The sequence below is a fragment of the Castanea sativa genome, chromosome 9, assembly GCF_040712315.1.
Source record: "Castanea sativa cultivar Marrone di Chiusa Pesio chromosome 9, ASM4071231v1".
NCBI lineage: Eukaryota > Viridiplantae > Streptophyta > Magnoliopsida > Fagales > Fagaceae > Castanea > Castanea sativa.
In genome coordinates, this window is record NC_134021.1 from 15,576,456 (window position 1) to 15,590,238 (window position 13,783).

The window sequence follows — 13,783 nt, forward strand, 5'->3', positions numbered from 1 at the left end:
TCAACCTATATAAATACTGAGTACAACAAAATTTCAAAGGAAATTTTATTTGATCATAATAAACTTTACTGAAACTAACTAGAATGCATGTATGTTTTGATAATTTGAAAATTAGGAGAGGAGAAATTTGAAAATAAACTTTTTCTAATTTAGTTTTTTTCTAGAGAAAAAACTCCTAAATTAGTTAAGGCTTAGGAATAATTTCAGTTCCTTATATGATGGTTATAAATTTTCAATGACCATTAAATATATATCTAAAAGTTAAAACTATTTAGTGGTTAAGAATTTTGTAATTCAATCGGCACTTTTCAGGGAGCACTTTTTAATATTTGAAAAGCAAAAACTAAGCCTTAGAAGAGAAATTTTATCTTTCTTTTTTTTTTATACAAGATTGAATTTCTATTCTAACCTAATCTAAGTGTATATGTGTGTGAAGCTTCCTTCTAGAGACTTGAACCCCGACCATTGCCCCCACACCCTACAAGCACTTATACTTGTGGAGTGCTTGGTGCGCGGTGATAGAACGGAAATTTTATCTTGAAAGAATAACGTTTGATATACACCGATAATCCTTAATTGTTTCATAACCAAGCCTCTTTTATTTTTAATTAAAAACAACCACTCTCACATAGGTGATAGGTCTATGATTGATACTTTTTCTTTTATTATATACTTACTTCTAACAACTGAGAAAAATAATTTAAATCTTTATTAATGTCATCAAACTTATTTGATTCCAATTGTTGTCATTTAAGCGAGGCATTACTTAGGCTCCATTTTTGTCTCTACCATATCACGGCAATAATGTTGTATAAGCACGACCTAACCTCAACTAAATCATCACAAAGATGATTATGATCGTGGACCCCACATCCAAATGGTTTGGCAAAATGATGGGATAATCATTGCGTGAACGGATTTGACTTCATATTCAATCATGTTCGTATAACCTCAAACCACATCTTTTTCTTTTTTTTCCCGTGCTTGAAACTTTTAATGATGAAGGTTAATCTAAGAAGTAAAAAGGAAACGGCAATGAGTATTGTTTGAAGTTTAAGAAATCACATGTAATTAAAGATGAAAGGTAACAATGATTTCGCATTGTCTTTTCCGAGTTCTGCTCTGTTAAATATATTTTTTGAGATGGCATTAATGATTAATGCAGAGCTGGAAAATGTTGCTTTCTATGGCATTTCAAAGTTGTTGAAAATCAAAAGTTAGAGAACCGTGGAAGCCACACATTTTAGGCTTTGGCTACAAGTCTATAGCAACATAACAACACCAATTGTTTGGATTCATACATTACTCTTGCTCAATGAAAAAAAAAATGGCATGACTCAACTTGTGCCCCTGTACAGTTTGTAGTCAGATTTTTCTGTCATCGCTTATAAGAAAAGGAATATGCAATGCTTAAACTTAAAACCAATAAGTAGAAGCTAAAACTGGGCACAAAGAAACTGTAAAAAAGAAATAAAAGAGAGAGAGAGAGAGAGAGCGCAAATGATACCAAGAGGATCTACATGCACAAAACATTTTCTATTTCATACTTATTCAACTTTAACTGACAAAATTCCAATTATATTTGGTCAAATTGATAAGCTTACAAACTGTTCAGTACAATTGAACCATAGATGGACCTCAATTGCCATATTCATGCTCCATTTTCTTATCCCTGTTCTGTTCTACACCATCCCATTCGACAAAAAGACAAATTGCTGAGAAACTTGAACGATTACTTCTTGACCAAAGGAGCAAGTTCACCCTTTTCGTACATGGAAGTCAGAATGTCACAACCCCCAACCAATTCACCATTCATAAAGATCTGTGGGAATGTAGGCCAGTTACTATACTTCTTCAGTGTCTCCCTCAATCCATAATTATACTCTTCATCAAGCACATCAACACTTTCATAATCCACCCCCTCGCCTTCAAGGATGCCAACTACCCTTTGTGAGAATCCACACATTGGTGCACTTCTTGAACCTTTGATAAATGCCACCACCTTGTTCTCCTTGACCAACCTGTCAATGAGTTCCTCCAGTGGGACTGTCAGTTGGACATGACGGCCAGGTGTCAGCCGAAGATCAGGCTTCTTCTTTGGTGGCTGCCGGACCCAGGTAATGTTTCCTGTTTCATTACCTGGTGGGATCTTTCCAGAGGCCTTTATGTGTTCCTCCATCCATGATTTCCAAGCTTGGGTAAGAGCTGCTCTATCAGGCTCATCTACTACCCCAACCTACAATTTATTACAATAGTCACTAATAGGCAAATATTAATATATTACTCTCTTAATTATTGTGCACAAATATAGACAGATCATATCGTCAACAAATTAAAAAGACTGGTAGGCATATCTACTTAATAGGTTGATTTAATGAACTTTGCTTTAAGATATATCAATCAGTCTCAGTAGCAGAAAAACCTCATAAGATCCTTCCCTGTACTTCTAAATTGATTTAATATCTTCTAACCTATTAGGGTTAATTAGATTCAATGATTTTGTTTTACTAAATATATATATATAAAAAATATATATAAAAAAAAAAAAAATCAATGATTTTGTAGACATCTGGATTCTTCATAATAGCTGAGCATGCCCATGGTTGTTTGAGTACCTTCAGTCTTCACACTCACAAGAGTTCTTGGGATCAAATCCCAATACACAAGAATTCGGCAGGTTGTAATGGGGGAACATAATTGAAGGCAGGTATTTGAATGTTCAGCATGCTTACTAGAACCAAATCATGCTTTAGTGGAGCCTACGCATCATTGTAGCTGAAATATTCTTTCTCAAGCTTGGCTATTATAAGTTCAACCACACTTGACCCTATTATGTTAGTGCCAAAAGAAATATGTTCTTGTATTATACTTTTTAGGGTAAATGACATATTACCTCCCTGTGGTTTAGCCCAGTTTCATTTACCCCTTGACTTTTCAATTGTTTCACTTTACCCCCTATGGAATGGACTAAAATGAAAATGTTTAATGTTCCATCTAATTTGATGGAATTTGGCATGTGAGAGGCACCTATGCCTTGATTCCACCTGAAACACACCCTAGAAACCTGATGCCATGGAGGGAATGACTCCCACAATTCTTCACACCTCACAGCTAAAAAGTAAGAAAGAAAAAGCTAGGCCAACTGCTTTTGTATACATCTGTATTTTTGTGAATCTTAGTTTCGTTTGGTTGAATTTTAGATATTCTTTGCTGCAATTATCTTAAAGATATTGCAAGGAGAAGATTATTGTCTTAGTATGAGAATTTTTGCTTTGCATTTAACCTTGTAACACTTAGGTATGATCAATTGGTGCCAATTACTTTTAACATTCCCTTTTTTGGACCTTAAATAATTTGTTACGTACCTATATTGGTTGAATTTGCTGTCAGAATTTACCCACTTTCATCCATTTTGACAAACAAATATTACATTCTTGATCAAATTTAACTTGTAACTTTTTGGTGGATTAAAGTGCATCAGGTTTCTATGGTGTTTTCCAGGTAAAAACAAGGCACAAGTGCATCTCTTATGACAGATTCCGTCAGATTAAGATGGAAAATTAAACGTTTTCATATTAATCCATTTCACATGGGGTAAACTGAAACAATTAAAAAGGTAAACCGAAACTGGGCTAAACCACACAGATTATATGCCCTTTACCCCTTTTTTTATTAGTACCATTAGAAAAGATAAGATATAACTCTAATACCATGTTAGACAAGGCATGACATAGCTTTGATAGTATGATGAAGTATATGAGAAAATATAAAAAAGAAAATAAATAAGGCAGAGAGAAAGGAAGAAGTTGAAAGAGAACACATAAAATTTATGTGGTTTATCCTTAAGGACCTACATCCACAACAGAAAGCCATTGATGGCTACATCTATACTATTAAGCTCTAAGTTACAATGAACCCACTTAAGGGTATTTTAATTTTTGATAAGCACTTAAGGGTATTTATATTAGGCCAAATCCCCTAGACAAACTAGGGTTACAATACTTAAACTAAAAATAGGATTAGGATTACTTTTCTTGCATTCCAATAACAACAATAACCAAGCCTTAGTGCCAAATTTTATGGGGTCCGCCATGGATCCTTTCTTTCTTACATTCCAAGTGGGATTAAATATACTGAATATGGACAAAGACTTGGGCCTTGATATTTGTAATAGGTCCACAAACCTATTGGGTTTTGAATCCATAATTGCACCCTCCAGCCATTCTTAATGTGTCATTTAAGCTATAGCTCATTCCCTTATACTTGCCCTAATGAATTATCTAGAAGTGAACTGACCAATGTACAATGGCTTCTCAATGCATTCAAGTTTAAAACGTCCCAAATGTTAAACCCTAAGCAATAGCCCAAATGGAAAAAAAAAAGTTGTGTCCCAAGAAATTTCCCGAGCAAAGTTGTGGGGCTAACAGCATATATATTATATTAAAGCCGCACAATTAGAATCCAAACTAGTTCCTAATTGTGGTCTAATTTTGCGCAGCGTGTCCAATTTAGATTTCTTAATTTTGGCGTCAAGTTACCCATTCATGATACTTAGCGCGAGAGCCGAGATGACCACTAGTATACAGCAACCAAAACTTCATTTTATGACTAAGTATGCGTTTGGGATGAGCTGAATTTTTCAGCTATTTCCACTTTTAGCTTATTTTTACTAAGTTCTGCTATTCAACTTATTTTTTACCTTTTTTTCTACCGTAAAAAGTTTTCACCGAAACAAACGGTTACAAATTTACAGAACCATAGAGATAAGAAAATAGTGCAAAATTTATTAACAAAACAAAACGATTAGAAAATACCTTAACGGCGGAACAGAGCTCCGGCACTGATTTTAGGTGAACGGTAACGCTGGCCGCTATATCCCGTGATATACCAATGAACTGAAGCTCCTCCTTGTTGTCATAAACGGCGTAAACGCCAGCATCAGACGGAAATTTTCCGTTTACTTCGTCAGGTAACGGCGGCACGGCGATAAGTTCCGTTTCCGCTAAGTCCTTGTGAGCTGAAGTGATTGTTGTGAAAGAGCGAGGTTTAGTTGGGTTTTTGGATTTGAGAGAAATAGAAGGGAAAGTGAGGGAGGGTTTAGGGTGTGAATAGAATGAAAGGGTAGGGGCATTTTGGGAAGAGCGAGAAGAGAGTAAGCGAAGAGAGGAGGTACTATGAATTGGAGACAGGTTGATTGTGTTCGTAGCCATTGAGGATGTTTGATTTTAGTTGTTAGCCTCTGAAATTAGTTGATTTTAGTTTTCTTGAAGCACGGGGAGAACTTGCTCAGGCTCAGGTTGCTTGGACTTGAAAATTGGGTTGGGTTTGATTTGGTAACTAGGCCCAATTCTCATATCTAAATAAAATAAAATAAAAGCTTTTTTTTTTATAAAAATTATGTTATTATACTTTTTTTTTAAATTGATGCTTTTAAAGAAAAAGTTTGTGCTCTTTTTTATCAAGCCCGAAATATCATGTAAATAATTTTTTTTTTTTTTTCGATGGGATCATGTAAATAATTGATCAAGCCCGAAACTACACAAATGTGTAAATAAACAATGCCAAATTAATTTAATACCTAACAATCTATCTACAACAATTTAGTAGGTTCAAATTGAATCTTCTCCCATTCAACAGTACTATCATAATTCCCTTTATTTCCCCTTTTCACCTAATTTTTCTCTTCATCCATTCAACGGTACTATCATAATTCCCTTTTTTTTCTTTTTTTTTCCCTTTCACCTAATTTTTCTCTTCATCCATTCATATGAATTATTACTTATATTTAATTTAATCTAATATTCTTCATGAGTACCCAATGTATTATTAACCTCTTCTCACAAGGCTAAACTACCCACTCTTATGTGAGAGAGAAACGTAGTGTTGATGTACGTGAGTAGCAGATTCCATCCCCTAACACAACCTTAGGTCCAAAAACACATCAATTGGAAAATAAGGCATGATGAATGAAAAGGACAATACAATTAATTTGTACTATGCTTTTTTCTTCTTTTTTTTCCTTTCGAACGTACCCAGATAACAACAAATATCAAGAAACTTCTTACTTCAATGAACTTGTAAGAAATCAAAGACACATTAAGGAGAAAAGGGCAAGAGGAAGGGAACACGCTGTATGGTCTATTGGCCAACCTCCCACCTCACCTAATATAAATGTTGACGTAGCACTAGGAACTGTTTGCACACGTGTGCAAATTTTGCTATTTATATACTAGGGCTTAAGCATTGCAGCCACCTAAAATAGCCTTTGCTTGGACTGTGCAAAGTCCTTAGCCTTTACAACTGTTTTCCACACGTGTATAATTGAACTGTACAATTCGATTAGGCCAAATCCATTTTCCAAGGCATCGACATCATCTTTCATTACCTAGTTTTAGCTGGATGTCGATTTGTGATTACCTAGGACCATCCATTAATTCTATTCATCGGACAACGTTTTCCAATCTGGTTCATGTTTTTTATTGGGGTGAACATGAAGGATCTTCAGGTTGGGGCCAATTTTTAGTTGTACTTTTTACAGTGATTGTGTTGTGTGGGTTGTAATGTCCATGTCAAGCATATTTAATCTTGAAATCACCACCAGGAAATTATGAAGAGCTTTGATTTGCAAGCAATGATTATTTTACAATGTAAATACAAAAATATATGTTCTTGGCAATGTACATTGCTGCACTGACAATTCTGTATATATCATTATTCCCCACAACATGATCTTTCAATAATAACGGACCCTTAACAGCCTTTATAGTTGGATTTATGCTGTGTTTGGATGTTGGGGGAAGGAGGAGAAGTAGAGTAGAAGGAGGAATAGTAATTAAATTGCCTAATTTGGATGTTTTTTAAGGAACGAGAGAAAAGGATTTAGAGGGGTTTAGCGGGATTTAAAGTGCTTCTAACCTCTCATTTTTAATTTTCTAAATTGAAGAGATTTAGAAAAAGAGTAGAGTACATGTATTCTTGACCAAATGAATTACCTAATTTACCCTTATCACATTAATAAAAACTACAAAATGATATTAAATTAATTTGTAAAAGGGCCAGGAGCATTAGCAAAGGGTAATTTGTAACATAATTTTTTTTTTTTTAATGTTGCACCAATGACATGCACCAAAAAATTATTCACTGCGTATCGTTTGTTTGTAAATTGTAACGTCACAAATTATATTTTTACAAAACAACTTTTAACGTTAAAAATTAATGACATGCACCAAAAAAAAGTTTTTAATGCTGCACCAAGACATGCACCAAAAAATTAATGATCCTTTTACAAAACAATTTTTAACGTTATAAATTAATTTTTTAACGTTACAAATTATATTTCAAAAAATTGACCAGTTTCAGTTTGCATTAATATATATATATTTTTTTAAGAAATATATACTCTACAATTAATCAGCTATTTCTTGAAGCTTTTTTGGTCAGTAAGGAGCAGCAATGATAAATAAAATAGTAATAATAAAACTATGTTAAGGTGTATAATTATTTAATCTAACAAATTAATCATATTAATCATAGACCAATGTTGTAAGTCCATTTTCAAATAAGGATAAATTTGTCTATTTAAATATAATTATCATTTCCTCTCATTTTCATTCTAATTTTTAAAACATCCAAACAAGAGGAATGACTAATTATTCTCCTCTCACTTGCTTAATTTATAAACATCCAAACAAGATTAAGGATAGTCAAATCCCTCTACTCTCCTCCTTCTACTCCTTTTACTCTCCTCTCTCTCCAAATTTCCAAACATAGTATTAATGATTACCAATTGCAAATGACTCTAGTGGGATTAATTAATTGATTAAAACCGAGCAATATATCATTATTCCCCACAACATGATCTTTCAATAATAACTGAACCTTAACAGCCGCTATAGTTGGATTTAATGATTACCGTTTACAAATGACTCTAGTGGGATTAATTGATTAAAACCAACAGAGGAGGACAGCACATGCTGACCCCTTTCATAATTTGGAAGGACACTTCATAATCAAGATAATTTAAGAGAACTTCAAGTCATTTTACATATCTACCAATGAGGTTGTGTCCCAGGTTATATATTGAAGTCAATGAACGGATGGTGATGGTTCTTTTATCAACTTAATTATATTGAGCTTCATTTTTGGAAGACATTTATGATCATTTGAGTCCCCAACTCCCCATAATACGTATTCTATGACAAATTTTATTTACTCAAGTTTGGTACACTGCAATGACTATTACATGAGAATAGGAATAAGTATTATAAAGAATACATTAAGTTGGAATGTAATAAGTATTACTATTCATTAGTTTGATGACCATTTAGGAATAGAATCTTGAATATGCATCCACAATTTAGTAGAGTATAAAAAGAAGATGTAATTAAATCATTTTTAAGTCAAATTTCTTAAAATACACTTATTTTAGAGTGTTCAAAATAGAGCTAATAATTAACAACAAGGACAATTTATTTTCTTTCCTTTTGAAGATGTGGCAACTAATGGCTTTTTAGGAAATTTTTAAAAAAAGTTATTACATAAGATGAATGAATAAATATTCAATACTTTTGATAATGAATAATTATTCCTCATTTTGAAGAATAGCTATTCATAAGGAATATCTATTACATTACAGTGTCTGTTACAGTCTACCAAACGTGCCCCAAGTTTTTTACCTTGTAAAAATAACTTGTTATAATTGGTTTTAATAAAAGTGCTGTCAGTAACAGACCTACATATCAATGTAGCTTTTATCACGAATAACTGAAGGTCAAAGTTTGGTAACGAACATAGTTATAACTTAAGATTACAACTTCACTCAATATCTTTTTATTTGATATGAATTTTCACAAATCTACCATCATTGGAATACATTTTCTTCTTATATCATTGATGCTTGTAAGAGTCTAAAAGATCAAGATCAATAACTATGTTATCTGTCAAATGTTTAAATTTCAAGTTTTTGTAGTCTAAAGTATAAAAAATAAGACTATAAATAGAATAGAGGAGAACAGCACATGCAGATCCCTTTCATAATTTGTAAGGACACTTCATAATCAAGAATTCAAGAGAACTTCAAGTCATTTTACATATCTACGAATGAGGTTGTGACCCAGGTTATATACTGAAGTCAATGAACGGATGGTGATGTTCTTTTATCAACTTAATTATATTGAGCTTCATTGGTACTTGTTACAAGTATTCAAGCCATTGAGATACTACAATAGCCGGTACATTGAGCTTCATTAATGGAAGACATTTATGATCATTTGATTCCCCATAATACATATTCTATGACAAATTATTTTTACTAGTTTTTCGGCTTGTAAAGATAACTTGTTATAATTGGTTTTAATAAAAGTGTTGTCAGTGACAGACCTACATATCAATGGTAGCTTTTATCATGAATTACCAAAGGTTAAAGTTTGGTAACGAACTTAGTTGTAGCTTAAGATTACAACTCCACTCAATATCTTTTTATTTTATGTGAATTTTGACGAATCTATCATCATTGGAATACATTTTCTTCTTATATCATTGATACTTGTAATAGTTTAAAAGATCAAGATCAATAACTATATCATCAATCAAATATTTAAATTTCAAGTTTTAATAGTCTAAAGCATAAAAAATAAGATTATGAATCGAATAGTAAATAACATCCGATTAATATAAAATTTGATATGTATATTACGAACATAAACCACATGCAATATAGTTAAATTTTCAAAATACGTAGTAATGTTAATTTTTTTAGTAAAATTGTAATTTAAAATCACAAACAAGTTTGTAGCCAAACTTTGTCCATTACCAAATCAACTGTGGGAAAAAATTATGAAAAACTTTGGGTGTTTCTCTTATTCCATATACCTTGCGGGCAGGCTCCTTATTATTCAGTGATAACTGGTAAGCCCCAGGACATTATTTGACAGTGACCCTGAATCTTTTAAGGACAAGAGTCAATATCAACTACTATTATGGAAAAAATAAAGTAGAATTATTTTTTACCATTACTAAAAATGATATGTGAATAGAACTATATAGAAGTCATAAGAGAGAGAAAGAGAGAGAGATAGCTTCCTCTGAGCTCTAACACTCTTTGAAGCGACTGGTTACTATTCCCACCTAATATTGATTCCAAAGGGTCAAAACCATGGCCATGGCACAGTGGTTGGAACATCTTTTAAGATTCCAGTATGGGCGAAGAAAAAAAGAGCTCAAGATGTTAGCCTTTCAACTTATCCACGCTAACCTCCATTATACTTTGAAATAGGTTAAATACCCAACCATATATACATCGCTTTAGCTTTACTCTTACTCAAAACCCTATAAAATATATAACTCATAAACCTCTCTCAAAGTCTTCATCATTCTGTTGCACAAGTTGATAAACTTTATTTCACCATTAATCTTTCTTCACCCTCCTCCAATGAGCATAGCACCTTCTAGTTCAGGCACGATGAAACCCTCTAGAGGAAGACCACTTCTTCCCATTATTATTGCCATTGTCTGTGCTTTTGCCATCTTAGCTCTCCTTTACACAGAAACAATTACTTTTCTTTCTCCCACATCCATTTTCAAGATCAAATCCTGTTCCAGAAAACACACTGTCATAAAATCCAGTAAGTCCACAACTAGTTTTCTATTTACTGATACTTTCCTTTTGAATTCAATAAAATGACAGAAAAGAATACATGCAACGCATTGATCCTTATTAGACTTTTAGACTTGATTGTTGTCGATACTTTCCTGTTAAAGATTACATCATTGATTATTCTAATGTTGTCATGTTATATTCCTACAGATGATAAAACTGCAGAGAATAATGTGGATGAGTCCCTTCTAGATGATAGATTTGAGTTCGACCCAGAAGAGTGCAATGTTGCTAATGGAAAGTGGGTGTTTAACCGTTCAATTAAGCCCTTCTACTCAGATAGAAGTTGCCCATATCTGGATAGGCAAGTTTCTTGTGTCAAGAATGGAAGGCTGGATTCTGATTATCGGCACTGGGAATGGCAGCCAGAAGATTGTACTTTGCCTAGGTTGATAAGTACAACAGTTTAATATTCTGTTATACAATGCATGTTTCTGGATTGGCTATTATTTTTTTAATACAGTTTTTGTTTTGAAAAACAAAAAATAGGAAATGGTTTGTAAATGAGATTTGCTTTGGTGTTTTATCGTATTGATCAGTTTCTAACAGCTTTAACTCATGCATTATAGTTTTCAACTTTTTATAAATTAAAACACCAAAAAGATCTTTACATTGATTTGTTTTCTCTGAAATTTTGAAAAATGAAAAGAATTTCTTTCTCATTAAGTTTAAAACCCATAATTCATGTACATTAAAGTTTTAGAAGACAACAAAAATATGTTTTCACTTTTCCTTGTTTTTTTTTTTTTGAAAACTTCGAGCAGGAAATGAATTGTTTTCTAATTAAGTGCACCATATTCTGATTTATGTGCATTCTCACATACACATACTAATGCATGGAATTCTATGTCTTCTATCTATTTCTTACCAAGTTTTTAATGATAAGAACTGGACAATGTCACTGAACCACAGGACTCTTGATCAGAATTCTCTTTTAACTGCTATATATCATTGATGTCTTAAAACGTAGATTCAATCAAGAACTTGCTCTTAAGAAACTGCGAAACAAGAGATTACTGTTTGTAGGAGATTCACTACAACGAGGCCAATGGCAATCTTTAGTCTGTATGGTTGAATCCATCATACCTGAGGACAAGAAGTCCATGAAACCGGGCCGTTCTCATTCAGTCTTCAAAGCCAAGGTATAGACAAATGATTTTTGTAGCAGGAAAAAGCAAAAGCTAAAAAAGGCATCTATGAACAACCTTTATATATAGGTGTTTCTAATTCGAGCAAATTATGATGTGCTAAAGCAAAATAAAAGCTAACCTTTTTTCCACCAATATTTTTCAGGAATATAATGCTACTATTGAATTCTATTGGGCCCCATTTCTTGTGGAGTCCAATTCCGATGAACGTATTATAGGAGATCCAAAGCAGAGAATACTAAAAGTGGATTCTGTTTCCAAACATGCAAAACACTGGTTAGGAGTGGATATCCTTGTGTTCAATACTTATGTTTGGTGGATGAGTGGTCTTAGAATTAAATCACTGTGAGTTTTGGAACTTCTTTTTTTTTTTTTGAGAAACAGGAACTTATTGTATTGATTGAACAAATTTTGAGTTTTTATTCATCATTTTTTTTTCCTTGAATTATTCAAAATAATGAGTGACATTCGTGTTAAAAATGCAGATGGGGATCATTTTCAAATGGAGAAGAAGGGTATGAAGAGTTGGATGCACCAGTTGCTTACAGAATTGGTTTGAAGACCTGGGCCAATTGGGTTGACTCCACTGTTAATCCCAACAAGACCCGTGTCTTCTTCACTACCATGTCTCCTACTCACACAAGGTCTCCCTCTATCTTTCTCTCTAAAATTTGAAACTTTTGAAGTCGGTTCATAATAATTACTTTTTAAACACTAGACTAAGACACCAATAGATCTGTTGGTGTGAGTAAAATTTAAACCTATGTCACTTATTTTATGACACAATAGGCTTTATTACTAGTTGAACTAATTAAAATCTACTTCTCTCTCATTTAAGATTTGAAGTAGCATATTTGAAACAACTAAACAAGTTTTTTGATGGCTACTTCAAATCTTAGGAACTAGAGAAACCAAAATCTCTTGTCCAATGTCAAATTGGAAATTAACATCTTATACCAATTCAAGCCCTCTTGATCACTTGCATCTCTTATCTACATCTACCACTGCAATTTTCTTAATAAATTTCAACTTTAAGAATGTACATTCAATTTCAATTCTCACATGAAATTTACACGATTGAGAGTCAAAAACAATTTCTCTGTATTGATCAAATTAACACAAGCATATATCATACTTTCTTCTTACTAATGCGTTTGTACTCACAATTCAAATCTCGTCTCTTCAGAAGCGAAGACTGGAACCGCAAGGGTGGACTCAAATGTTTCAACGAGACAAAGCCAGTCATGAAAAAGAAACACTGGGGAACTGGTTCTGACAAGCGGATAATGAGTGTGGTAAACAGTGTGGTGGGAAAAATGAAAGTCCCAATTACATTCCTCAACATAACACAAATTTCGGAGTACAGAATCGATGCTCACTCATCAATCTACACAGAGACTGGAGGTAGATTGTTAACTAAAGAAGAGAGAGCTGACCCAATGCACCATGCAGATTGCATTCATTGGTGTTTGCCTGGAGTCCCAGACACATGGAATCAAATATTTTTGGCACATTTGTAGCAGCATGGATTAAAAAAATGGACAACGATCCATGTGTTATGTCGCAAAACAAGGCATCAATTCCAGCTTTGCTTTTTTCTTGATGTTCTGACCCTTTGGTTTCATCCTTACATTTGAATTGTATAGCAAAGCATTTTAAGTGTGAACCATTTTATTTTGGTATTATAAAAAATTTCCATTCATTGATTCACCAAAACATACAGCACCTGTGGCCATAAGGCATGGTTATCTTACCTATAAATTGTTTGGTGAATGCTTAGTAACATGGTACATATGGGATTTTCATAGTGCTGATAGGAATAGTTGAAGGGGGCCTCCATGCCAGTTATAGAATCTAAATTATTTCAATGTGCTCCTGCAACTGCACACTAGGCTTAAGTGTCCCTTTGATACAGTTTATTTTTTCAATTTTTTGAAAATTGTTTTTCAAAAAACGGTGTATATCTCAGAAAACATGAGAT

General features: G+C 33.2%; 2 protein-coding genes across 2 annotated transcripts; one reads left to right on the plus strand and one right to left on the minus strand.

The window, feature by feature from the left end:
• Positions 1-1,521: 1,521 nt before the first annotated feature.
• Positions 1,522-5,322, minus strand: LOC142611384 (bifunctional monothiol glutaredoxin-S16, chloroplastic). The gene is made up of 2 exons (XM_075783499.1): positions 4,815-5,322; positions 1,522-2,236 (listed from the first exon to the last, which is right to left on the minus strand). The coding sequence occupies exons 1-2, from the start codon at positions 5,208-5,210 to the stop codon at positions 1,733-1,735; spliced, it is 900 nt and encodes a 299-aa protein (XP_075639614.1). The 5' UTR covers positions 5,211-5,322; the 3' UTR covers positions 1,522-1,732.
• A 5,050-nt stretch (positions 5,323-10,372) lies between these two features.
• LOC142610947 (protein trichome birefringence-like 3) lies at positions 10,373-13,520 on the plus strand. The gene is made up of 6 exons (XM_075782936.1): positions 10,373-10,622; positions 10,805-11,042; positions 11,625-11,796; positions 11,948-12,147; positions 12,288-12,446; positions 12,989-13,520. Exons 1-6 carry the CDS (start codon positions 10,430-10,432, stop codon positions 13,320-13,322), a joined length of 1,296 nt encoding a protein of 431 aa, XP_075639051.1. The 5' UTR covers positions 10,373-10,429; the 3' UTR covers positions 13,323-13,520.
• Positions 13,521-13,783: the final 263 nt, after the last annotated feature.